We start from the raw sequence: 27880 nt of genomic DNA, 5'->3' as shown, positions 1-27880 counted from the left end.
GGGACGGAGCACCTAGCCCCACCTACGGCCAGACAGACAAAGCCAGTGCTCCGCCAGTGTTGAGAACGGCCACACGAGGTGGCGGACCATCTTTGCCCATCTACCTCACCGACCCTCCATGTGTGAAATCCACAAGGTTTCACCCGAAATTTAAAAAATTCAAAACACAACTTGATACTCAAGATCTTTATTGATTTAACTGTAACAGCAACCATTGGTGAGAATTTAATTTTTTCCCTAATTTCCAAACACCTGCTGGTTTAGGACAGTTACCAAAAAAAAAACAACAAAAAAACAAAAAAAACAAAAAAACAAAAAACAACCAACAACAAAAGTGATCACGGACTCACACAGGACTGCCTCAAGACTGCACGGTGTCCTTGCTCTCCATCCATGACAGCAGAATGGACGGGAGGGGCGGGGGGACAACCACGTCGAAGGGGACTAAGGGAAGACCAAGGAAGTAACGACAGTCTCCACTTTTCCGTTCAGTGGATGGAACTGGGCCACTGGTGGCACTAAGACAGGGAAGGGCATTTGTTTTATACAGAAAAATATCTTTAAAGATGCTTAAAATGGACCCCTGGATATGTGAGGGTCCTCTGAGCTCTCCAAGATGCCTCCTTTGAGGCTCACCCCTGGGGTACTCAGGTGAGAAGAGGCGGGCTCCGTCTTCAGGGGAGGGAAAGGCACTGGCTCATGGTACTCAGTGATTTGGACACGGCCACCAGGAGCAGGATAGCTTACATGGACAACTCGTCCTTTAGCTCGTGTTCCTCCGCCACCCTCCTGGTTTCAAGTAAAAATTACCCTTGACCTGGGCTTAGTTTTTTGTTTGTTTTTAAAGATTAAGATGGAGAGGACGGGGATACACCAGGGACAAGAATGGCTAGCCTGTGCTAGATTCATGGAACTCTCTAAGTCAGAAGTATCCAGGAATTTGGGGGGTAAGCACTGGCAAGAGCTCCCTTTGGAAATTTCAGCATGGCCACATGATTATCAAGCATTGCAGCATCTGTCAGCCCCCCAGTCTTAGAAAGGTGGCAGAGTAAGAATTTAAATACCCCAGGAACTGCGTTTCACCTCGGCACCATGTCCCCCTGGCCATCCATACTGCATGGCTGGCTGGAGCTGCAGGCAGAGGCTAAGCAAAGAGAAACCACAGACCCTCTGAACAGGGACTCAAGAGACCTCTTCAATCTAGTTTTGCCACAAGGTATTCACTTCTAGGACCAGCCCAGAAAAAGAAATTTAAATTCCAGAGGGTGGGAAAGGTGACATGAATGATTGCTTGAGAAAACAAGTTTGTATCCGTCTCCTTCGAGTCCTTCCTAAGAAATTCCTGAGCTGGCCTCAAGGAAACCCCAGTGCCGAGCTGGAAAATCCTTACTAGAACAGGAAATGCCCCTGCGGTACAGGCATTCAAAAGAATTGTGACCTCAAGATCTGATTTCATCCTTTATTAAAAGCTGAGAGTTAAGGACATGGGGATGGGTGTGTGTGGTTAACCACACCCCTTTCGAAGTCCAGACAGAAACTGCCCTCCCAAAGAAACCATGCTTCTTTCAAATGATTACCCGATCCCAGGTATCATGGGTGGGTAAGTGATTGGGTTTCGCAGATTAATACACAGCCGCTACGCCTATAGTCCGGAAACATGCCAGGACGGGCAGGTTCTGGCCCAGATGGAAGGCAGCAGACCGCCTCTCTGCAGGAGAACGCAAAGGGCCAGGGCCCCGGCTTCAAGCAGCCAAGATGCTTGACACGCCATCGAATATCCAAGAAGGGGAGAATAGGTAAAGAGTCCGTTTCTGGGTTACTGCTGCCAGCACGACGAGCCACTCGTACCAGCTGCCTTGACTGCACGGGGGCACAGAGTGTGCTGGCTGAACAATGGGCTCTGGGGGACAACCCGCAACGGGCAGCATGCTACTGCACACGTCCGAACCAAGGAGGGCAGACGGTCCCAAAGAGCTGGGAACCCAAACAACAGAAAACGAAAGACCATCTATTTTGACTCTGCCTCGCAATCTGAAGGGAAAAGACAATTCATGGGGAAGTGCTGTGAAGAGGAGTCCTTACTTGTGGAGGAAGTGCCCTTGTTCTTACGGCTGCCTCAGCAGCCATGCTTTTGGGTCAAGTTCATGCTCAACCAAGCAGGGACACAGAGAAGAAAACGCCGGGAAGAGCATAAAGCCAGACAGGAATGTGCGTCTTAAAGATGTCTCAAGTCTCTAAACCACTGTTGAGAACGGGTGCCAGACACCCAGCAGATGTTCCGAGAATGTGTCCAACTGACCAGGCTCATCTTAAGCTTCCCTCAAAGGGGAAGCCAGGGCTGGTTCTCTTTAAGAACCCCTCTCCATCAGGAAGCCCGGGACGAGGTGAGCACCAGTGAAGACACACACCGGATGTAGAGGCGCCATCAAGCACCGACAGACATTTCAAGTTCCGATGTTCCCTACTGAACTGGAGAAGTGGCTTCTTGGGTGAGAGCCCTAAGCCAAATCTGTTGCAGCTGGAATGGCTGCAGAGACCAGGTGCCAACACCGACTCTGCAGGGGCCGGGCTTGCAGATGCCATCATCTCCTTCACCCTGAATCTGAACCATGAAGCTTTTACTCAGCCCCGTAACCCGACATCTCGTTCACATTTCCTCCTTCGGTTTAAGAACCCTGACTCCAATTAAGTCCGCTTTCATGGCTCAGTTAGGAGGAGCCGATTCCCTTTGTCAGTTCCTGGCTCAGGGAGATGCAAAGACGTCGTGCTGAGTCTCAGAGACACGAAGCCTGAGACTCACAAGGAAGCGTCCTTGCACTGCTTGTAGCCAGGCACACGTTGAGCTCTTTTTATTCTCTCGGGAATGGTCATTGCTTGCCACCACTCTCCAAACCAGCAGATGGCTTTGGGGAGAGAGAGAGTGTGTGTCTTCTGTTCAGTTTGGAGATGGCAGTAACAATATGTCTCTTTGTGTTATCTGGTTTAACCTACCCTGGGGTCGGACTGACTTTACCCTCTGTTGGGGGTGAGGTGATTTTAAGACAGATCCTCATATTCTTTGATACGGCTCCATTCATAGGTGGGGTGTAACTGCCCTCCCCTTGGGTGTCGGCCGGGCTTGTAGCTTGCTTCTAAGGAACACAGTAAGAAGAGGTGATGGTGTGTGCTTTCGGAGACCATCATGAAAGGCACTGCAGACTCCCCGCTTGCCCTCTCCCTGGGGTCACCTGCTCAGGGGGAGCCGGATGCTATGGTGGGAGGACACCTGCACTGCTCTACAGAGAGACCCGTAGGGAGAGAACGCAGGCATCCTGCCAACAGCCACAAAGAGAGCGTGCAGAAGCGGATTCTCCAGCCCTAGGGGACTGCAGACCCTGCCAACATCTTGATGGCAACTTCCGGAGACCCTGTGCCAGAACCATCATGCTAAGCTGCTTCCCGATTCCTAACCTCCAGAAGCTGACAGAAAATGTGTGCTCTTTCAAGATTGAAAGTCTGGGGGTAATCTGTTACACAGCAAGAGATAACTAATACAGGTGGGACGATAAAACTCTGGGGTGACAGCCCAAGACCAAGGAGCCAGCCGCCTGACAGTGTGCTCTTGAGGGCGTTAGCTATTTACACAGAATGTGAAGACGTGTGATCTCGGCAAACCATACTGTAAGACAGACCAAGACAACGCATGTCTCCTGCTGGAATCTGGAGGGTCCTTTCTCACTAAGGTGGACTGTCCTCAGAGGTAGAGAAACGTGGTTTCCTCATAAAAAGAACAAATGATCACGAAGATTTTAAGAACCATCTCACTCAGATGGTCCCCTAAGGGTTCTCCCCCCACAAGAGAAAGCCAGGAGAGATTACTCATTCTGGATCTGGCTCGCCCTGAAAAAATCATTCTGTGAGGCATGGCACACAGGTGTGATCTGTTACAAGTTAACCTGTTGCCTTGTGAAACTAACTTTAAAATGCAGACTCATGGAGGTCAAAGTATGTCTCACACTAGAGGCCTCCAGGAAGGTAGGCCACCAACCAATAAGGAGGTCCCTGCAGAAAAGGCTGGAGGATCGGGCCACTGCCGTATCAGACAGCTGACACTCCCCGCAAAAATGAGAAAAATGGCCTCCGATTAGGGAGCCGTGTGCAGAGATGCCCCAAGATGGCAGAAAGGGGGAAATGGCACCTTGATGTTACCCAAGCTGGCAGGTTTTAAATCCACTCCCTGCTGCTCAGCGAGGAGGCCAGATTTTCATGGGCAGCAATAAAGATCGAGGGGTGCTCTTCTGCTCACTGCCCGACTAGCTGGATTGCAGCCAGGTTCCACGGATGCCAAAGCCATCTATGAAGAACGAGAAGCTTCACTCCCAAAGAATTAAGCTCCCAGGGGACAAAGGGGTCCTGAGCAAGCTTCTCATGCAAATGACGGTGCAACTCAAGTTTCTCCAAGAGTATGGAAAGCGAAATGTGGAGTTTAATGAAAATCAGAACAGGGACACATTAAACAAACAAACAAGAAAATACTTTTTTTGATCATCAATTTTTGAGACCGAAAGCATCCCCCAAATTTTGGAGATCCAGCTTATTCCTGAGAAACATCAACCGTCACAAAAGGTTCACTCTTTGAACTATTCACATTTTGTAGAAAACAGAACAAAGTTCCTCGGACAGCCTTCCTCTCTTCTGTCTAAAATGTGTTCGTAAACAGGGTCTTTTCATAGTTCAAAAGAAAAACAAACAGCTTTCTTTCTTAGCCAGTTGGCCTGTTACTCTCACCCTGGGATGTGATCTCTTAATGAGAGGGTTCAGGGCACCAAATGGAACCAGAAATTCCCAGGACACCAGTGGCTACTTTACTTGTCATTCTATGAGGACAGAGGTGTTAGTCTTTCTACAAGGGGGTCACTCTCCCGGGATTACTGTGCCAGTCAATAGTCGGGAGGGTGGGGTGGGTCCGCATGAAAAAGCAAAGGGGGAGGGAAAAGAACGAGGCTCTTGTGAACAACCCACAGCAAGGCAGAATGGTCCAGTTTTACAAACCACCCACTACAAACTGCAAACATGCACACCCAAAACTAGAGGGAGAAGCCAAGAGCTCGTCAGGGACTTGGGGAGACAAAGGATGGTGACACGGAACAGCAGACTCGCCTGCGGACATTTCTCACCTTCCTAACACCGGAAGATGTGTAATTAAAAAGTTGCTGTTCAAAATCGTATTGAAAACATATCTAAAAATAGGTCTGTAGTCATCTTAAAAATAAAAGATCACTCCTCAGATAAGAGGAGTGCGATATTATCAGATACCAACGCTCGAGGTATCTTCGATGTGTATTTGAAAAATGGCCTGGCAGAGAGAGAGGAGGGAGGGAGGGATGGAGGGAAGGAGAGGGACAACTCTGAGTACTACGGGGAAGGCAAGACCTGGGAGAACCCACTTTCAAGCCCGTGCTTACCTATCCCAGCAGCCTCAGCAGGTCCATAAAGGAAAAAAGTTTGGTTCTTTTCTAAGAGCATTCTGAAAGTCACCTTTTAAACTCAAAACAGAAGACACTGCAATCAGACAGCGAGTATCCCAAAGCCTGGTGGACTAGAAAGCAAGACTACTGAGACCGAGTACCCACCTGGTTTAGCACGCTCCCAAGGTCACTCTTCGGGGTCACCTGGCAGAACACTATGACCAGGCCTCCCCCAAAGCGCCTGTCACTTGGACAGGCCTGTTGCGGGAGCGGCAGAATCACCCCGGTGGCTCAGATACAAGGGGGCAGCAGGCAACGGATGCTAGCAGGGAGGAAAAGGAGGGCCGCGCTGCTTCCGGAGGACTCCCCCCACAGGTGGGGCTCACGCCTTTCGCACAGATGTGCTAAGTGAAGGACCGGGAAGCGGCACTCGAATACCAAAGACAGAAGACACTCCTGCCGGAGGAAGGAGGGGAAGGGGACCTCAGAAAGCGACGCAGGGTGATGCTAGCAGAACTGTACAAACTGCACTCTGGCCCAAAGGACAAATAGCTCAAGGTACGAGGCAGAGTGGCTCTCGTCTCCGTTACCACTGCCCTCTGATGGCTGTGAAGACCTGACACCCAGACTGTTGCAGCTCTGAACCACAGGTGGGAGACAGGGAGGGCAGACAGAGGGTTAGAACACAGACAATACTGAACCTGTCACACCTCTGTGTCACTTTCCCAGACTTCCCAGTCAGGCAATTGGCAGGTTGATATTTGATTTGGGATTTAAAAAAGGAGGGGGGCGGGGAGGACAGGTTTTCTCAACTGTAAAATGACTACGGAAGCCAGAGTTTAACTGTTTTCCTCTGTGGGCCGCTTAGGTCTACAGAAATATGCCAAGGACCTTGGATCGAATCGGTGTAACTGGGAAGGGGGACAGGAAACGGAGAGGAAACGGTCAGATGAAGCCCATCTTCGCATCATTTGGCACCCAGAGGAAGGAAGAGGAGGTCTCGGGGGCTGCGACGGGACTGCTGGCCGCCCCTTCCGTCCGCTCATTGCTGATCCGATGGGCCCAATCCGGTGCGCAGCCTCAGCGCTGCCGCCCCCCTGCCGCCCCGCGGGCGGTCAGATGTCCATCTCAAACTGAGCGTCATCCCCTAGGGAGATTGCAGGCAAAGGTCAGCACAACAGGAAGAGCCAAGCAGCTCTGTCACTCCTCTGCATGAGGGCCAAAAAATAACCCAAACTCTCCCACTCTCTGCTACTTTAAAACAATTATTTGTTTGCTCTGGCTGGGCTTTTCAATCTGGGGCAAAAAAGAATGGCAATCAGGGGCGCCTGGGTGGCACAGCGGTTAAGCATCTGCCTTCGGCTCAGGGCGTGATCCCGGCGTTATGGGATCGAGCCCCACATCAGGCTCCTCTGCTGTGAGCCTGCTTCTTCCTCTCCCACTCCCCCTGCTTGTGTTCCCTCTCTCGCTGGCTGTCTCTCTCTCTGTCGAATAAATAAATAAAATCTTAAAAAAAAGAAAAAAAAGAATGGCAATCAAACAACCCATGAGGAGTAGGATCTGGGGAAGAAGATCCAAGGGAAAACTTGCCCAGCGTCCCTCTGGCTGCAGGCGGCCCCAGCGGGAGCTCCTTGCCATCTACCATGACGGCAAACTCTTCTGGAGGCTCTGAACTCTGGCCGTGCTCTCAATCAACACTTTGTCCATGAAAAGCTCATTTGGAATTTGAGGAGGCAGAATGCTGGCACCCGCACAGAGGTCGGGGGCTACAACCCGAGGTGAACCTCGGGAGCTGGCCACGTCCACCTCCCTCTTCTGCTTCCACAGAGACAGAGTGGACTCCTTACTCAGTGTGTGTGTGTGTGTGTGTGTGTTTGTCTGTGTGTGTGTCTGTGTGTGTGTGTGTGTGTGTGTGTGTGTGTAGGTATCACAGGCAGTCCTGGAAAATGGGGGAAACAAACCCTATTTCCCTCTGCACCACAAAAAGGACATTTTTTCTTGTAAGAAACAGGTCTCTCTCTGAAGGGCAGTGGAAATGGGACCTGTTCGGTTCTGTTCTGTGTTCTGTGTGTTACTCCTAGTCCAGTACAGCCCAGGCTAGGCAGGACTTGAGACCTGGTTCAAGGACTCGTCTAAGGATTTCCTATACCCTGAGTCTGGATTCCTCCCCACGCCCCTGCCCCCAGATCAGATTCGCTTATGATTTAGACTAACCTAGGATTTCCAGAACATTTCAGTAAACTCTGGGGATGGGAGCTGGGGGAGGTGGGAACCTTAGAGACATATAAATCAATGTCGGTTATAACCAAGGCATCCATTTTTCAACCTGTAGCCGACTGACACTTGAATTCCCGAAGCCACCCACTCGGTCCCCCAAACCGGCGTTCTCTTACCAACTGCATGCTTCCTGTCATGATTGTTCAAGTTGTTCAAATTGTTTACTTCTACTTTGGAGTCTTCGATTAAGGTGCCAGGGCTGGTGACCCCTGGGATATTGGGCAGGTGGCAGGGCGGGGTCTGAGCCATGGGAGAATTGCGGCGATCCAACAGAAACTTTCGATCATAAATGATTCGGGTTCCTGGAAAACAGGGTTCAAGAGTCTGAAACAGATTAAGGGACTATCAACATATAATATTACCTGGGAATTTATTTTAAATTCCATCTAAATCTAACCCTTGAGGGTTCACAGTTCAAGCAAAAAGGATAAGCTCTACCCTCTGCTGGAAGAGCGCTTTGCCCCCCTCTTCCGCTCATCTTTATTTTTTTTATTTTTTTTTTTAAAGATTTTTTATTTATTTATTCGACAGAGATAGAGACAGCCAGCGAGAGAGGGAACACAAGCAGGGGGAGTGGGAGAGGAAGAAGCAGGCTCCCAGCAGAGGAGCCTGATGTGGGGCTCGATCCCATAACGCCGGGATCATGCCCTGAGCTGAAGGCAGACGCCTAACCGCTGTGCCACCCAGGAGCCCCTCCGCTCATCTTTAAAGGCTCAGCCCCAACATCACTTCCTTTACAGAAAACCTTAAAAAAAAAAAAAATTCTTTCCCCCATCTTACTCCTTATACATCACCTATTACAGGTCACCTGTTTATTGCTTTGCCTCTCTAAAGGCTGTGACTCTGTGACTTCCCTACGCCAGGACTATGTCTGACCTTGGTTCTACCATTTAGAAAGTTTTAAATGAAGTAATAAAAAAGTGAACGAATCACCAATAGATGGAAAGCAGCCTTTAAGTTAAAGGCTTTCCAAAGGCACTGAGACCAACATTCTTCCCAGACAGAGCTGTGGTAGAAGCTGGACCCTTCTCTATTTTACGGAACAACCTGCATCCCAATAAGCACCACCAACAGTGCTCTACGACAATCTTTCTGAAGAGCGCTCCTGACCTGATGAATAGTTAAGAAAACCTGCTGCTGCTATTTCTTCTGTCACGGTCGGTCCAATGGACGAATGGCTATAGATAAGATCTACAACTAAGCGACAATTTAGAGATGCTTGACGTCGGCTTAGTGTAGTGGCCGCCTCGGACCCGGCTCCCGACCCTAGGAGCACAGCTGGCTCAGTGATCAAGGACGTGGCCACCATTCAGTGATGTCTGCTGAAGGAGGGGAGAAAGGGGAATAGCCGCCCAGCACCCCCGCCACCCCCACAAAGGGACGTGGTCAGATGGAGGCATTCTGCTCACACTAAGCGTAAATCCAAAAAAGGAAACGGTTCAGGCACGTAAGTGAAAAACGGTAGTATATGAAAGCTAGACTGTGTACACAGTTACCCATTTAAAGAGGCAGACTCTAACTCCAACTGTCTGCTGGTCCCTGCTTGCAGAGCCTCAAGTGAGAATACTCCTGTCATAATGAGAGTCTGGTTCGGGCAGAGTTCCTCAAATAACATGTGACAGCTACATCCCGGGAAACAGAAAAACAAAACAGCTAACCCATCTACCTGAAAAGTGAGGAAGCGGGTGGAAAAAAGCAAGGCATCTACTGCAAGAGGAATGGAAATTCTGGAGTCTTCCCAAAGAAGGAAGGAGATGAACATTTCATCTAAAGAGAGGATACTGACATTACGCTAAATAGCTGGAAAAAGAACTACAAACTCAGCGGTTTCCTCAGGATCCACACGACAGTGGTACCATGACAGTTTCATGCAAATGCTAGTAAGTCCTCTCTCTTCAACTAGATGGAAAATAAGAGGCAAACTAGTGGTTTCTAGGTGAGAAAATGGCCGAGAGACACATTCTACCCTCCAATTTGCCCCCCGCCCCCTGCATCCTTGCTCTTACAACCAGAACCAAGTGCTAAACATATTCTCCTCTTGGTACTACAAACCCGTCACAGGAAAGCATGACTCAGTGTCTCAGAATGGCAGCAATGTTCTCGGGTGGGCGTCCATTAGCACATGCAGGCATCTCAAAACAAAACCTTTAAGGCTTTCAAACCAACTCCAGAGGAGATCAATTTTTTCTTACTCCCTAGTTCTGTTACAACTGCACTGTACACACAATCACACTTACAATCTGTAAGAGGTGAATATCAGGTATCCAGCTCTCAGCCTCTCCATGATCAAGTACTAAGAAAAATGTCTTGCCATATTATTAGGACAGTATTTTTGCAGGTATCTGCATCAGAATCCTCTGGGAAGCTTGTTTAAAAATATTCTCCCTGAATCAGAATCCCTGGGGATTAGAACCTGGACAGCCCTATTTTAAAGATCAAACCAGAGGTAACATTGGAACCGAGCCCCCGGGGTGTGGACTCCCAGCACAGCCCACTCTGCACTCTGCCTCGGCACCCGGGACATCCAGAGTGGGAGCACGGTGTCGGAAGTGAACGGAGTCGGATAGTAACCGCCACTTCGGCACGAACACCGGGGTGAGCAGCAGACGGGGCGCCCGCCGCTTGCACAACAGAGGCTGCCCCGCCGGCCCCAGAGCGCTGCTTCTCCAGAGGGACGCAGCAGGCTGGCAGTGCCGGTGCTGCCCCCTCGGGAGGGCGACAGACGTAGAGGTGGTTTCTATTTTTCGGTTTTTCTAAGTTTGCCAAGGCCTGAGTACTTGGGTCTTTTAGAAATTAGGTAATCCGTTTATTTTTGTTTACAGAACAGAAATATGCGGTTCTAAAAATTACACGAGCAGGCAGGTCCTATCATCCAAGCTCATTTCAGAATAGCAAAGGGGGACTCACTGGTAGTAAAAGGGGATGCTGGAGAGCATCACCTCTGAAGGACAGCGGGGCACAAACCAGGTCAACAGCCTAACTACTGGTAAGCGCCGGCTCTTTCACTTTTAAGGCTAAACGAGAGAGGCAAAGGCTGACAACTTCACAGAGGAAGTCTCGGAGTCCTAGAGTGGGCTAGAATTAGCTTCCTATGTTTACTTTTAGAACGACTGAGAGGCAAAGGCCCGCAGCCCATTTATGACAGGACTCACACCATAACCCTAACCTTAGCACAGCAGCTCTGCATGCCTCACCCCCACCCCTAGAGAACACCTGGAAAAGTTGGAAATCATCTGTCCCCCGCTGAAAGAAGACACAAGTCTTTTGTCCTGTCTCGAATACAATTTTAGGACAAGGAAAGTAAAAACTTTACCTTCACCCTCTTTGCTTTGAAAATAAGGACTAGAGTAACAACTTAAAAAGGCATCTGGAAATTATGAGGAATGAGTCATTTTGGATAGCAGAAAACAGTTCAACTTTTAAAAAGTGAATAATGCGAATTATTCTGGATGGAAATTTTTCTTGTACAGATTTAAAACTTTTTACCACCTTAAACAGAAAACAACCCGCCCCTTGCTTGATGAACTGGGGTCACTTCTGAATATCACGTCATAAACTAGGCTGTAGCCTACAAAGTCTGGGAGCCTACGCTCTTGATTTCCCCTCCACTGTACAGAATTCAAGAAGCCTGCATGTGCCCCTTTCCTCATTCCTTTTCCTCCCTCACTGCTAGGTTTAAGAACCCCCGTTTTCCCCCCAAGTCTCAGTCAGCTCGGGCTGCCACAACAAAATACCATGGGCTGTGTGGCTTTAACAGAAATTTATTTTCTCAGTTCTTGAGAAGCCCCAGACCGAGATGCCAGCGTGGTCTGTCTCTGCTGAGAGCTCTCTTTCTGTATGTGTCGACAGCCACATTTTCAATGTGTCCTTAGAGGGGGCAGGGTGGGGGAGCAAGCTCCCTCCTTAGTGCCTTTTCTTATAGGGGCACTGATCCATCATGAGGGCCTCAGGACCTCATCTAAATCTAATTACATCCCGAGGCCCCAGCTGTAAAGATCATCACATTGGGGGTTAGGGCTTCAACTTATGAACTTGAGGAAGGGGGGGGCACACAATTCACCTATCCTAACCTGATGCTTCTATCCTTGTAGGGACTTTGCAATCAGTGATACGCTTATTAGAACACTATGTAAAATAAAGAGCAAAAGGGCTGAGAGGGGGCCTGATGGCTTTCCAGGGAATAAAGGGAAGGAGCTTTAGTGGATGGACTTTACATATTTGCTGTGTCACCTCCACTTTTGCTCATGGCTAGGTTTCAAGAGTGAGGTTTCGCCGTCAGATGTTCTTAGACTAACATTCAACCTGCAAGTCAGAACAAGATTATTCTTACTTCTGCAGTATGCCAAGTTTGGAACTCTGGGAATGAGACGGTGGGGAAAAAAAAAAAAAGAGCACAGGATAAAAGCAAGCTTTCTATTTCTAAATTATAGATTAGCAATAACATATGCATTAAAGAACTGTAATTGACCAACTAGGGAAAAAACAGTAGAGAGTGTACCTAAATGTGTGAGGTATGAGGGAAACTGGAAGAACTTCTACAACCTTGCAGGGGCGGTAAGATACCTTCTTTTTACAACTTTATTGAGATATAATTCACATATAATTCATACCAAGTGTATAATTCAACAGTTTTCAGTAGATTCACAGAATTGTGTAACCATCACCGCAATCAATTTTAGAACACTATAACCATCCCCAAAAATCTAACCCATACACATTGAACAATCCCTCTCCATTGTCCTCTGACCCCTGCAGCCCTAGGAAACCACTGTTTTCTGTCTCTACAGATTTGCCTATCCTGGACATTTCATATAAATGGAATCATACCATATGTGACCTTTTGTGACTGCTTCTTATACGTGCGTATGTTTTCAAGGTTATCCATGTTTAGCATTTCTCAGTTGCTTCATTTCTTTTTATCGTCAAATATTCCATTACGTGTGTTTATCACATTTTATCAAGCTGATGGACATCTGGGTTGTTTCCACTCTGAGTAACGCTGCTATAAACATTCACGTACCTGTCTTTGTGTGGACATATGTTTTCATTTCTCTTGGGTAAGAGCAGAGTTGCTAGATCATACGGTTAACTCCGTGTTTAATCTTTTCAGCAACCACCAGGCTTGTTTCCCAAGGTGGCTGCACCATTTTACACTCCCACAAGCAGTACATGAGGTTCCCATGTATACACATTGCAGCCACTTGCTGTTTTTTTATTATAGCTATCTGATGGCTGTGAAGTGCTATCTCATTGTCGTTTGATTTTTAAGTTTTTATTTAAATTCCAGTTCGTTAAAACAAAGTGTAGTATTAGTTTCAGATGTACAATACAGTGATTCAACTTCTATACAACACCTGGTGTTTATCACAACAGGTGTACTTCTTAATCCCCATCACCTATCTCACCCCTCCCCGCACCCATCTCCCCTCTGGTAACCATCAGTTTGCTCTCTACAGTTAAGCGTGTTTCTTGGTTTGCCTCTCTCTCCTTTTTTTCCCTTTGCTTATTTGTTTTTTGTTTCTTCAATTTCACTGTGGTTAGATTTAATTTGCATTTCGCTGATGGATAATGGTGTTGAACATCTTTTCATATGGCCACTGGCCATTCCAATGGACATCTTTGGAAAAATGTCTATTCAGATCCTTTGCCCATTTTTTAGTGGGTTGTCTGTTTACTACTGAGTTTTAAGAGTCCTTTATATTTATGAATACAAGTCCTTTATTCATATATGACTTGCAAATATTTTCCCCTATTCTGTGGGTTGCTTTTTCCCTTATTGGTATTCTTTGAAGCACAAAAGTTGTTAATTTTGACACAGTCCAAGTTATGTCTTTTTGTTGCTTGTGCTTTTGGTGCCATACTCAAGAAACTATTTGCTAACCGAGGTCATAAAGATCTGTGCCTATGTTTTTTTCTAAAGGTTTTATAGTTTTAAGCTTTCACATTTAGGTCTTTGAGCCATGGGGTCCAACTTCAGTTTTTGTGTGTGGACATCCAGTTGTACCAGTATCATTTGTGGAAAAGACTATTTTTCCCCCATTTAATTGTCTTGGCACCCTTGCCAAAGATGAAGTGCCCATCACTGTATGGGTTTATTTCTGGACTCTCAATTCTATTCCATTGATCTATGTTTATCCTCATGGCAGTACCATACTGTTTTGATTTGTAATAATTATTGAAATTGGGCTATTTTAGTTCTCTTAAAATTCCATATTAATTTTAGGGTCAGCTTGTCAACCTACGCCAAGAAGCCAGCTCGGATTTTGGCCTAAGCCAGCTTAGGTGTTGGACATGTAGATCAATGTGGGAAGTACAGTCATCTTAACAATGCTGTCTTTCAATCCATGAATGTGGAATGCCCTTCCATCTACTTAGGGCTTCTTCCTAAGTGCCTGGGTGGCACAGCGGGTGGCACAGCTTCTTCCTAAGTGCCTGGGTGGCACAGCGGTTAAGCGTCTGCCTTCGGCTCAGGGCGTGATCCCGGCGTTGTGGGATCGAGCCCCACATCAGGCTCCTCTGCTATGAGCCTGTTTCTTCCTCTCCCTCTCCCCCTGCTTGCGTTCTCTCTCTCACTGGCTATCTCTATCTCTATCTCTGTCGAATAAATAAATAAAATCTTAAAAAAAAAAATAAATAAATAAAAATGTTTTGTAGTTTCCACAGTATAAGTTTTGTGTTCCTTTCATTAAATTTATTCCTATATATTTTATTATTTTTATGTTATTAGAAATGGAACTGTTTTCGGGGTGCCTGGGTGGCACAGCAGTTAAGCGTCTGCCTTCGGCTCAGGGCGTGATCCCGGTGTTATGGGATCGAGCCCCACATCAGGCTCCTCTGCTATGAGCCTGCTTCTTCCTCTCCCACTCCCACTCCCCCTGCTTGTGTTCCCTCTCTCGCTGTCTCTATCTCCGTTGAATAAATAAATAAAATCTTAAAAAAAAAAAAAAGAAATGGAACTGTTTTCATTTTTGCATTGTCCATGGAAAGTGTATAAAAATACAACTGGTTTTCGTATACCAATCTTGTATCCTGCAACCTTGCTAAACTCAGTTCTGATAGTTTTTTAGTGGATTCCTAAAATACATTTGGTTTTGAATGCAAAGCAAATTAATTCAGAAGAGAAGACACCCTGAAGAACTGGAATCTTAAGTGATGCCACTAATGTTCTCAAATATGGCCAGGGGAAATAGGAGTACAAAAGGATAGCATTTTAGGTGTCTGAATTCTAGATCGCTGCAAGCTAAAAAAGTTTCACTGTAGCAGAGATAGAGCAAAAATGAGGAATCAGCCTGTCAGTGACTAAGGATCTATGGTGTGATTCAAAAGCACCTGACCATTCAAAAAATCAAAACTATTCAAAGAAAAACATTAAGACTCAACTATGAACAAAATGGCAAGAAAAAACCCTTTGTTTCCTTTGTTATATATTGTTTACCATGAGATTATATTTATTCCAAGACAAAAACTAAAAACCCTACAATACTCAAGGTCTCTTATATATGTGCATGCTCAGACATCTATTTTCTAAAGCAAGAACTTGCTGGTAATCCACATTTCATCCAAACTGCCCACCACATTTATGTTAGGCCAATTTCATGTCAACCAATGCAGCCACAAGTAACTAGAATTGAGTTAATCCTAAATTCCTGAAGAAGGAAAACAAAAGACCATACAAGAAACCCATACCTTGAATAATAACATATTAAAATGGGCCGTGGGTGCCTAGATGGCTCATTTGGTTAAGCGTTCGACTGTTTTGATTTTAGCCAAGGTCATGATCTCAGGGTCGTGAGATGGGAGCCCCGAGTGGGACTCTGTGCTCAGCAGGGCTTCTGCTTGAGATTCTCTCTCTCCCTCTGCCCCTCCCCCATGCACGTGCTCTCTCTAGAAATAAGTAAAATCTTAAAAAAAAAAAAAAAGGGCCATGTTTTAGAGCAATTGATGGAGTATAAAAAAAAAAATTCTCTATTTCACCTTGACAATGGATGCTTTTCCTTCCAGTGAGTTTTCCACTTCCTTTTCTATGAAAATAATCATGCCACTTGGTTTTACATCGAAAAGTTAAGAACCAAAGTATCATATATGCTATATACTGGTTTTCACTGTTTGTGATCAAACTATAATAAAAGTGAAGAAGAATACTTACAGGAGAGTATGTAAATGTTATAGGCCTGACACTGTCAAAATAATGAAGTTACCTACCAGAGAAGTAGAGACGGGATGGATGGTACATAGCAGAGAGCTAAATTGACAGATTGCAACACGGAGGTTTTGACTCTATTATTTTATATTTTAAAGGCAGCTATCAGAAGAACCAGAACCGGGGCGCCTGGGTGGCTCAGTAGTTAAGCGTCTGCCTTCANTAGTTAAGCGTCTGCCTTCGGCCCAGGGTGTGATCCCAGGTTCCTGGGATCGAGCCCCACATTGGGCTCCCTGCTCCACTGGGAGCCTGCTTCTTCCTCCCACTCCCCCTGCTTGTGTTCCCTCTCTCGCTGGCCGTCTCTCTCTGTCAAATAAATAAATAAATAAATAAATAAAATTTTTAAAATAAAATAGAATTAAAAAAAAAAAAAAGAAGAACCAGAACCAATAATACTATCTACAAAAACTGGTAAATGGAGAGGGGAGCAGAAATGAGAGGGAGAAAGTAATGAAAGTGTTCCAGATTACTCATCTTCCATGACAGGGAATCAATGGTATTAGCTAATGTTAACAAGCCAAGAAATTCTGTGCCAATTTGTGGGTTACAGCAACAGCGGTAACCCACAAAAGCATGAGAAACAGAAACCGTTAAAAGTAGTTGTCTACTGGCATTTTACTTTGCATTTTAGGTGCTTCTGTTTTTCTTTTTCCATCTTACTTTTTTTTAAAGGACATTATTTATTTGTTAGAGAGAGAGAGCAGGGGCAGAAGGAGAAGGAGAAGCTGACTCCCCGCTGAGCAGAGAGCCCAATGCGGGGCTAAATCCCAAGACTCTGGGATCATGACCTGAGTCGAAGGCAGCCACTTAGACCACTGAGCCACCCGGGCACCCCTTTCCATCTTATTTTTTAAATGTGCATATATTACTTCAGTCTACATGTTTGGATTTCAGAACAAATAAGAACTTTTAAATCTTTTAACATTAGATATTTATAAAATTTTCTTTATCCCTTAATGACCAGATACTAAGATAAATCTAACACCTCGACCCCATTGCTTTCTAGATGCTGACATTACCAGGAAAAACATGAGAGGAAAACAGAGTTCCTTTGGTGGAGAACAGAAAGGAGGGGGAAAAAAGCTTCTACCCTTTGATCTAAAAACTAGTAATTTTCAAAATGGCAAGGAACAAGAAAACCAATGAAAGAGGCCCAAAATTACGCTTGCCAAGACAGTGAGGTATGTAAACAAGGTCATTCAAGCCTAAGGGTCTCTTTCAAGACCAAGAAGCTTAGTTTAAATAATTAATCCAGGGATTATGCTATATACATTCAGGAAACTGTATTACCTTCAAATTAAATCACCTAGAGAAAGCCCACTGTAATGCGGTTACCTGAACAGGGCAGTCATTACTATATTTCACAGGGTCCCGGGCATAATGTTCTGTTTAACAATGGCTGCTTCTTGTATTAGAATTAAGCATCCACTCACGCAAAATGACAGCTCAGACCAAGAAACATCAAGTAACTTGCCCAAACTGCATAACTTGAGTAAGCTGGTGACAAAAATTCTCCAAAGGCTGAGATGGACCTACACCCCCATACAACAGTGTTCAAGGAGGAAGGGGGAGTGTGGAATTAAACAGGGCTTCCCTCGGGGGACTCTCTCCAGCCAAGAGAAAATCTTTCTCAGCAAACCCTTAGCAGACTTGCCCCTACACCTCATTTGGCCAGAACTGGGTCAGACGCACACCAGACCAGACACTGGGGGAAGCCGTGACTGGCAGCCATGGTGCATATCCTGGGGCTTGGCACACTGCCGCGGAAAAAAAATGTCTGCTTAAACATCTATTCTTCACGGAGACTCTGAATGAAAAGACAAGACTCCTAAAAAGCTCTAGGCCAGATAACCCAGAGGAAACTAACAGCGGCCCAAGCCAGCCCCCTCCAGGGAGGCTGCTGGTGGCCAAACCACATTCAGTGTGTGCCACCATCAAACCCCTGAAGTGCTAATAAAATCGAGAGGGACAATTTTTTTACATGAACAGAAGGTACAACGGGAGCCTCAGGATCTTACAACTTAGTCTAAAGTACTATGGCGAATGGGAGATGTCCAAGATTTGTGAAAAGCCAATCCTGCTGCCCTTTGTGGAACTCCAAGTTTCAGTAACTGGGAGCAGCGGTTTCCAAGATACTGTCAAAGGATGGCTCCTGGCCCAGTCACTCAGGACACGAAATCACAGAACACACGCTTAGGCTGAAAGGGAAGTTGATGACTGTGTTCCTATTCTGAAGGTCTAGTGTTAGAAGAGGCAGAGAGAACATATGGCAAAAGCCCGTCATTTTAGTCATGAATAAACTAATATCCAGAGAAGTTAGAAGTATTTGTGAAAGGACACATAGTGACCCAGGAGTCAGGACACCAACACAAATAAACTAGGTACACTAAACAAATCTGGTTCTCTTGAGTCTCAGCGGCAACATGAGTTGAAAAGATGATCTTTTTAGCTAGTACCAGGGCCAAAATGGTATACGAACCACAAACTAATCTTAAATAAATGTCAAATGATTTTAAGCCTTGACCGTCAAAAAATCGGGGTGAAAAAAAAGTACATCAAATACGTCCGTCCACTTCTTCTCCTTTTTTTTTTTAGATTTTATTTATTTATTTGAGAGGGAGGGGGAAAGGGAGGGACAAGCAGACTCCCCACTGAGCAGGGAGCCAGACACAGGGCTCAATCCAGGACCCTGAGATCATGACCGAAGCCAAAGGCAGACTCTTAAACAACTGAGCCACCCAGGTGCCCCTCAAATACATCCACTTCTGTTTGGGCTTGAACATTCATCCCAAAATAAATCATCTCTACAAAAATGCCTTGCTCTGATTCCAGGAAAACGCTGATTGGGTCTGCCAGGTTGCTGACTGTGTCCTGGATCAATTTGGGTCAGATTTCACAGATGTGGTTCAGCCTCTGTCTGTAATACTAACAATTAATGAAGGATCACTGTTATTACCTGGTATGGGGAAAACATTCAGATTCAAACCTGGCTTTTTATTCCAACTGTCTGCTTTCTTCCAAGGTTCCCTGCTCTTGGGCACTTATTTTAAAAAATAAAAATAATGCCTATCTACTATACTAACATCTTCCACTTTTCACTTTCAAGTAAGGAGACTGAAGTCTACCAACAAAGTTTGTGAGAGGCAAGAGTCTACTGGAAAGCCCTGGTCTAAGTCACTGTTTTTATGTGCTGCCTATTCGTGATTCTAGGAACTTACCTGACCAGAGAATAGTTTCATTTCAACCTAAAAGCAGCCTGACTCTGATATAAACAGTCTCTGGTGGTGACAGGGGCTCCTCTGAGGCCCACATGATTAATTATTGCATCCTGAAATGAAGAATCACAAGGCTCTCACACTTTCTGAGAAGTGTCTCTTAACACCTAGACAGCAATGGTCTGTCTACCTTCACCAGTAAATAGTGAGCATTTCTGCTACAAACAGGCCACTTCTAAAATAATTAGAACTGAGTAAGGCCAGTTATTACCTTGATTCTAAAACCAAAAACATCACGAGAAAAATATACACTAATACCCCTTATGAATAGAGACACAAAAATCCTCAACCAAGTATTAGCACAACAGATTTAGAAACACATAAAAAGGATTATATACCACGACCCAGTGGGATTTATCCCAAGAATACAAGGCTGGTTCAACACCCAAAAACCAATTGACACAGTATGTCAACAGGATTAAAAAAAAAAAAAATCACACGATCGACTCTTAAGTGGAAAAAAAAAATGCATTTGACAAAATCCACCGCCTTTCACGATAAAACACTCAAAAGACTAGGAACAAAAGGGAACTTCCCCAATCTGATAAAGGTTATCTATGAAAAACCCACAGCTAACATCTTACCTAATGGTGAAAGACTAGATGTTTTCTAACACTGAGAACAAGTCAAGGGCATCTGTTCACACTATCTTGCCACCTCCGTTTAACACTGTACTGAAAGTTCTAGCCAGAGCAATTAGGCACGAAAAAATAAAAGGCACCCAGATAGACCAGGCAGACATAAAACTATCACTAGTTACAGATGACATACTCTTGTCTACTGAAAATGCCATGGAATCTACACAAATTGAATTGCATTCTCTAGTTCATTTGTCCTTGCTTAAGTTTTTACTTTCTTAAAACCACTCAATGAATTGAACAGCTTCTGTTTGTCAGGGCATTCATCCTGAAGATCTAAAAGATTATTTACTTAGATGTAAACACTAAGGGATTTCTGAGCTTTTGGCTTCAAACAATGGCCTGAGAACAGGTGCAGGGGACCTTTAGAAACTAGCCACCCATGGGATGGACATTTGCTGCCTGTTAAAACACAGGTTCGAAGGGGCCGTCACAAAAGGAAGTTCCACGATGAACAAATTTGAAAATGGGAGCCTAGGCCTTGCCTATTCAGTTAAGTTGAACAAATGCAATTCTCAACTAACTTTTTTTCTATTATAAATGGAGTAGCAAACATCTTTTAAATATTACATTGTTCATCAAAAGACTCGGAAGCCAAGAAAAAGTTCTGCCGTGCATCAATGAACTATTCTCCTGCTCAAGCTGTCTTCTTCTCCAACCAGATGAACTACCTTACTTCACGTTAACTGTACCCTATCTGATCTGCACATTTTTACGCACACACACAATCAAGCCTGCGGTGCAGTCAAACCATGCAAGACCCCTCTTTTTTTTTGTTTAAGTTAAGTAGGCTCCACACCCAACACGGGGCTTGAACTAACAACCCTGATGTTAAGAGTCACGTGGTCTACCTACTGAGCCATCCAGGTACCCCTTTGCAAGACCCATCTTATAAAACTGCTGTTAAGACTCCAGTCGTGGGGCACCTTGGTGGCTCAGTCTGTTGGGCATCTGCCTTCGGCTCAGGTCATGATCCCAGGGTCCTGGGAGCGAGCCCCGCGTTGGGCTCCCTGCAAGCCTGCTTCTCCTTCTCCTCCCCACTGTGTTCTCTCTCGCTGTCTCTCTCTCAAATAAATAAATAAAATCGTAAAAAAAAAAAAAAGACACTCCAGTCCTAAGTCTTTCCTGAGTAACCCTGCGAGTGCCAGTTGACAGACTCATCACTTTTCCCTCTTCCTGTTGCCCACAACAGGCCTCAGCGGGCTGAAGGAGCTGTGCACAGGGCGTTCATACATGCTACACTATCAGCTTGTAAGAGCTGTCTATCCTGGTCAGACTGCATCTGACTCAGGACAGGCAGGGGCTTCCACATAATGCACTGCTATACGCTCTGAGGACGCAAACGCTGCCTCCCCCAGGCTCCGAATTCAAAGATTTGTGAGCAAAGAATGCACCCAACATAAAAACTGAAGTACATCTTCTTTAATAGGTACTTTGGCAGCTGATGAATATGAGACCACAGCTGAATCTCCCACAGCATGACAGACACGTTAATAATTTGGGTTACTCTGAGCTAAGTAAATGCCGTCTTCCTCAAACACAAGGCAGAGGGACTGAACACCTCTCATTATGTTTTTCATGTACTTCTCACGTGGTGTAAGGAAGTGCTTTGGTTAATAACTGAAGCTAGGGAGCCAAATAAGTACATTTGTTGGTTCAGAAGGTTTTGGCCTAGAATAAACTCAACCCAAGGTCATGGAGTTAGAAATTTCACAACAGTCAGAAACTGACCTTCCTTCTCCATATCGACATAGAGCTCTATTCGTCTCCTAAGAAAGGAACCAGATTAAAACTTAGAGGACTCCTTGAAAATACTCTTATTTTATTATAGCTCACTCCAAGTGGGTTATTTCCCCTTCTTCCTACTTTTCTCCTTTATTTCCAGACCCTTCCAATGGCCTTCAGGTAATTCTGACCCAGTGAACCAATCACAGCAACTCCCCAGCTGGCAGAGAGGAGACACAGGAGGAGGAACACGATTTTAGGCCCTCACAGTTAGTTCCCCTCTGGTGCTCTTGTTATGGCAACAGCACTTTTCCACAGCTGATGAGGATGTTATGCAGGAAAAGAAAGGCAGAAAGAAAGGCTAAAAGAGTTCTCTACGTTTCTGCTCATTTCCCAGAGCATAACGCTCCCAGAAGGAGAAAGTTCAGAACTTACAAAAGCATTAGGTCCCTTCCAGCTAACCAGACTGTTATAAAAGTGAAGACAACACCTGCAGTACCTTTCCCTTCCACTGAGACTAGATGTAGCTTCTCAGAGGAAGAACCAAATATCGTCCTCACTTCTCCACAGGCAGATAAAACAAAGTAAAATAAAATCCAAGGGCATTTTTTTTTTTGCCTTGAATTTACTCAACAAAAATTTTCCTCCTCCTTAACAATGAAAACAGGTAATCTTCTAGCAATCTGAGAAAGCCAAAGGTCAGAGCAAGTGTGTTTCCACCCACCTCTCATTTCCTAAACCATGAGAAGGCAGTTTTGAGAAACCTTTCCAAGGGGTAGGCTGTAACCTCTGATGCCCAAAAAATAAAGGGCTCTCAAAAGAGAAAAAAAATCACAAGTTCACTATGTTGTGAATGTCCTTGCCCAGTCTGCTCATTTAGGGCATTCAGCACATCAACTGTTATCCTGGAATGCTGCAACACATGTATGACACTCCAGAAGGTTTCCAGAAGTTTAAGACAGGACATGCTAATCCCCTTCCTTCCCACTAAATAGAGATTTCCAGTGCAAGCTTACTATCACTTTTCTAAATATTTTCACACCTGAATTATATGTTAGCACTGGACTCTATAAGTTTTTTGGTTCTAGAACGAAAAATCTTATCAGTCCCCAACCCCCTTCAAGATTTTAAGATCATTGAGAGCAAGGACTGCACTTCCTACTTTTGTCTGTGGTTCTCTTTTGGGCAAAGCACTGCACTAGGCCCACAAAACTCATTAAAAATACCTAACCACATTAATTCAGGTGCCTGGAGGAGACCAACTAACAAACTATCTTCCCCTGGCTCAATTACATGGTGGGAGAGAGAGGAATGCAACAAGAGAGATGAACAAACCATCAGAGGAGGGGAAAATTTCCAAAGGGGGAAACATTAAATCAGTAAGTACTGCGCATCTAAACAGCACTGAGTTAATAGTGACTAAATCCAATCCCAACAGTGCTATATCCTATAAACACATTATGTAAGTCTTCATGCTAAAAATCCAAAGATCTCAACCTGCTCTACCAAAAAATACAAGTTCAATATAAGGGATGAGCTAAGATGACAAGTATTTAAATCTGAAACAAAAAACTGTGTACAGAAACTATCTGGATGGGGCGCCTGGGTGGCACAGCGGTTAAGCATCTGCCTTCGGCTCAGGGCGTGACCCCGGCGTTATGGGGTCGGAGCCCCACATCAGGCTCCTCTGCTGGGAGCCTGCTTCTTCCTCTCCCATTCCCCCTGCTGTGTTCCCTCTCTCGCTGGCTGTCTCTATCTCTGTCGAATTAATAAATAAAATCTTAAAAAAAAAAAAAAAAGAAACTATCTGGAGACAGGTTAAGTGATATTTGAGAAAGCAGTAGTGACTGTAAGTTGGAAGGAAGGGTAAATGAATCAGTAATTCTGACAGATTCTTTCCAAGCATTTTAGGAACTAATCCAGACTATGAGACAAGCTTCTATCTTTAAAGCAATGCTTAAAGACTGCCCTTATTTTAAAAGCATGGTAGCTCGGCTGTTTGAAATATGCCCGAAAGGTACCCCCTCTGTGGCTCTTTCATCAGGGGAATAATGATTAACATACAGCTAAAAGTTTAGTTCCTTCCCTGCATAAATAATAGCTGAGTGCAGTTGTTAACCAGGATATGTTCTCAAGGGCTGGAAGCGTGGGCATTTACTGACCAGTACCACAAAGAATTCTCCAAGAAGTTATAAATTCCTTCCTATCACCTTGGAAAACAATATCCATTTCTTTAAAGCTGTCAGTTCAAGTTCAGGACAACTCTATCTGGAGCAGATACTGGTCTGCCAAAATCTTTCACGATCAAAAAGCAAGATCGCAGCATGCTCAGGGGCGGGCCTTGAACGGATCAGGTCAGGAGGGAGGGTTCTCCAGTAAAGTAAGCAGCCTCACCAAGTCATCCCACTGTCCTGCAAAGTTAAGCCTCTTTAAACACAGCTCTCCAAAAATACTGATGAATTCCTCCTGCTTGGGTCATTTTAAAGTCTTCCAAGGCTGCCACCCATCCCCTCCAGCGGCCTGGATAGATTCCTCTGGACAGCTCTCTCCTAGATTTTTATCCCTTGTTGTTGGCAAGGTCTTCCTACTCTGTGGGCCTTGCTAATGTGCAACCAATTCAAGGATCTCTGGGGCCTAACTGCACCGGACTGGTTGTAGTACAACTGGTGACCCCAGCCCACAGGAACGAAGCTAGCCATCTCCTCCCGCAGGGGCTGCCAGCAAAGTTCAACCCTCTAGAGAGAGGCCACCCCAACACCAAAAGAAAGCAAAGTTCCAAAGTTAAAATGAAGCGCCATCACCTTCAATAAGGTCCCACAAGATCGCTCTCCAGTCTCCTCCCTCTGGAGAACAGCCCAGTCAAGGTACAGACAACCTTTGAGCTCCCTTTTCCCGTGACCAATTCAACGTGGTTCACCTCCACCCCAGTGTTGTTCTTAGTAAACAGTTCCTGATAATACTTCGAAAAGCAATGCTCGCGAAACTGTCCCTGCGCTGCCCCTTCTCGAGAATCAAGCAATCCCACCGATCCGGGTGCCCTTCTTGACAATGCCCTCCTCATCTATCCCCAAAAGCGTCACCGCCAAAAAACGATCGTTAGGGCTGCCAGCGCTCTGCTACCCCCACGTCTTTTCCGTTGGCTATTATTTGAGTATTATTTTATCATTCTCTCATTCTCTCCCCTAGCCTGGGCCTGGGGACTCCCCCCGCCCCTCGTGGGGCCTCGTCCAGCAAGTAAACAATGCTGTCAAAGCAGGATAACGCTGGGCGAGGCGTCCAAACTCTGCATTCCAGCCTCCTCCTGCCGTTCTAAAAGCAGCAAAACAAGTCATCGAAGAGTCCCAGGAGCAAATTACTCTGCTCAGCTTCCTTTCTAAAAAAGCCCGGGAGAGAGCTCCAAAATCAAGCATTAATGTGCACAAATGCACGACATGCAAGAGGCAAAAGCAATGCAGACTCAGAGCAAGGCCAAGTGTAGACGAATTTGCCCAGGAAGAGGCAGAGGGGGGAGAAAACTGGGTCGAGCGCGGAAAGCTGCCACGAAGCGGGAACAAGGGCTTTTTTTTCCCCCCCAGCGACGGGAGAGCCACGTTCCCAGAGTGGGCGCGCGCTGAATCGAGTTGCAGCCAAGAGAGAATGCGAAGTTAAGGTTCCCGAAAGCAGTCTCCCGGGGGCTTTGGCGGAACTAGTGGGGGGGGCTTCGGCGGAGCAGCGCTGGCCGAGGCTGCTCCGCTTGGACACGCCCTGAATTAAAGGCCCGCGGCGGGAAGCCGGCGGGGACGCGGCGGAGGAAACGGGCTGCAGGCTCGGGGCCGCGGCGGGGCGGCCGGCGCTCACCTCCCGGAGTGGTGGAGAAGAGCGTCCCCCCGGGCGTGGTGCAATAGTCATGAGGTAGCTGCGCGGCGTCGCTGATGGGCACGGTGCGGGTGGGGATGGCGCGGCTCTGGCTGGGCTGGTGGCCGCTGCCGGAGGACGAGGACATGGCTCTGGGCGCGGGATCTCGGGCTTTGTCCGGTGGGCGGGCAGGCGGGCGGCGGCGGTGGCGGCGGCGGCTGGGGGCCCGGGCTGCTCCGGCTGCTTCCGGCGAGCGGAAGGGCGGGCGGGGCTGGGCACGCTCCACTTGCTCCTCGCTCGCTTCCTCTCGCTCCCTCGTCCCGCTCCGCTCCCGCCGCCGCCCTCTCAGCCGCCGCCGCCGCCGCCGCCCGATCCTCCGGCCTCCGCCAGCAGCCCCAGCAGCAGCAGCAGCGGCAGCAGCGGCGACGACGACGACTACCGGAAGCGGGGGAAGGCGGGAGCCAGAGGGAGTTCGGGGAAGCAGGTCGGCGGAGGTGACGTAAAGGGGCGGGGCGAAGCGGCAGGGGGCGGGGCGATAGCTAGGGGGCGGGGCCGCGGGCAGGGAGGACTGAAGCCCGGCGGGCCGGACGCGACGGGGGGTGCAATCTATGCGAAGTGTTTGTGAGCCCAGAGAAGGTAAGTGCGGAAAACTTAGGCGGGCTTTTTTTCCAGTTGCCGGTCACCACCACTTTACTTGAGCCAACTTCTGTTTTCTAGCCATCTAAACAAAAGTGTAATTTTACTTTTAATTGCTCCATATTAAGTATAGGCGATGCATGCGCGATGTATTAGGAAAAAAATCAGAGCTGAAGGGTTAAACCACTGTCTCCCAGTTTCCCAATTCCCCTTTCCCGGGGAGACCACTGGTACCAGCTATATATTCGTGTATCCCTCCAGAGACAGTCCCTCTATACACAGATAATGCAACATATAAACATTAAGAAAACAGATTAATAGCTACCCGTGTCGCAAGGATGAGTACTGTGTTAGAAAGGAACTGAAACGCAGGGTAAGGTTAAGAACAAGAGGGACCTGAAAAATCTCGATTTGGAACGCTATTCTTTCCTCTAGGGGTTCTCAGACTTGTCAGTCTCAAAGTTTACATTCCTAAGAATTAGTGAGGATCCCAAAGAGCTTTTCTTTGTGTGGATTATATCTATTGGTAATTAGTGTATTAGAAATTAAAACTGAGGATTTTATTTTATTTTATTTTTTAAAGATTTTTTATTTATTCGACAGAGATAGAGACAGCCAGCGAGAGAGGGAACACAAACAGGGGGAGTGGGAGAGAAAGAAGCAGGCTCATAGCAGAGGAGCCTGACGTGGGGCTCGATCCCACAACGCCGGGATCACGCCCTGAGCCGAAGGCAGACGCTTTAACCGCTGAGCCACCCAGGCGCCCCAACTGAGGATTTTAAAAATGTTCATTAATTTATAAAGTAATGTCATTACATGTTAACATATTTTTATTTTACAAATTCTGTTTTCCAAAACAAAAAGAAATTACTGAGAACAGTGGCATTGTTTTCCATTTTGGCAAGCATTTTAATGTGCGCCTCATAGAAGACAGCTGGATCCTCACATCGCACTCGATCTGTTGTAATGTGTTATTTTGATTCACATATATGAAGGAAACCCAGATTCACCCAGATAAGTAGTTGAAAAGAGGAAACCTCACAAAATCTTGGAAAGGGCCTCACAGACCCCCAGGAATTTCCAGACCACATTTTGAGAACTGCTGCTCTAGGCAGCATTGTCTTCTGCCCACAACACACCAGAAATGGGATTGGAAAGAGAATCATGGGTACCACCAACATAGCTACAGTCGTTCCCATTTTGCGAATGAGAAAATTGAAGCTAAGAGATATTGAGTGTTTAGCCCAAGTATAACAGCTACTGCCTCACTACTGAGAGCACCAAACGATTACTTAGAAAAAACACAAACAAAAAGAACTTATACAGTGACGCAAATATTGTGATTGGTGGTCGCGTTGGGCCAGAGCATGACATGGAACTGATTTTGTGGTGAGCGTCCAAGAACTCTGGAAGAAGAACTCCTGCCTGCCCTGCAGCAGGGAGGTCCCCAGCGTTGGAGGGGACTGAGCTCAACCTTGAAAGGTTCTATGGTTGTATGGTTTTGCACTTGTCAAGAGAAGGACAGGGCGCCTGGCTGGCTCAGCAGGTGGTGGAGCTTGCGACTCTTGATCTCAGAGTTGTAAGTTCCAGCCCTATGTTGGGTATAGAAATTACGTAAATAAATAACTCTTTAAAAAAGAGAGAGAGAGGAGGAGGCCCTTTCTAGAGGAAGGAAAAAGGGGGATACTTATTTACATCTGTGTAAAGCTTACAAAGTGTGTGATTACAACAGGCACCCCTCCTTGATCTCTGTTTGATTATAGATATTGGGGCATTCTGGAAAGAACAGGGAGATCTTTCTGGCCAGAGATTGGGTTGGAATATGGATTGAAATGAAGTAAATAAGGT

The 27880-nt window shown here is 46.2% G+C and overlaps 2 protein-coding genes across 3 annotated transcripts in view; one reads left to right on the top strand and one right to left on the bottom strand.

The window, feature by feature from the left end:
• Nucleotides 1–171: 171 nt before the first annotated feature.
• Nucleotides 172–25841, bottom strand: EIF4EBP2 (eukaryotic translation initiation factor 4E binding protein 2). Its single transcript, XM_034662627.1, has 3 exons — nucleotides 25400–25841; nucleotides 7841–8026; nucleotides 172–6594 (listed from the first exon to the last, which is right to left on the bottom strand). Exons 1-3 carry the CDS (start codon nucleotides 25542–25544, stop codon nucleotides 6563–6565), a joined length of 363 nt encoding a protein of 120 aa, XP_034518518.1. The 5' UTR covers nucleotides 25545–25841; the 3' UTR covers nucleotides 172–6562.
• Nucleotides 25842–25969: 128 nt separating this feature from the next.
• Nucleotides 25970–27880, top strand: part of LRRC20 (leucine rich repeat containing 20) — a 107952-nt gene continuing 106041 nt past the window's right edge. The window contains exon 1 of one of the 2 annotated variants that reach the window (XM_034662622.1): nucleotides 25970–26032. The gene's annotated coding sequence lies outside the window, so the exon portion shown is untranslated. The remainder of the gene's footprint in view (nucleotides 26033–27880) is intronic. The other variant, XM_034662620.1, reaches the window with a different exon arrangement.

The sequence above is a fragment of the Ailuropoda melanoleuca genome, chromosome 6, assembly GCF_002007445.2.
Source record: "Ailuropoda melanoleuca isolate Jingjing chromosome 6, ASM200744v2, whole genome shotgun sequence".
NCBI lineage: Eukaryota > Metazoa > Chordata > Mammalia > Carnivora > Ursidae > Ailuropoda > Ailuropoda melanoleuca.
This window is presented reverse-complemented; position numbering and strand designations above follow the sequence as displayed.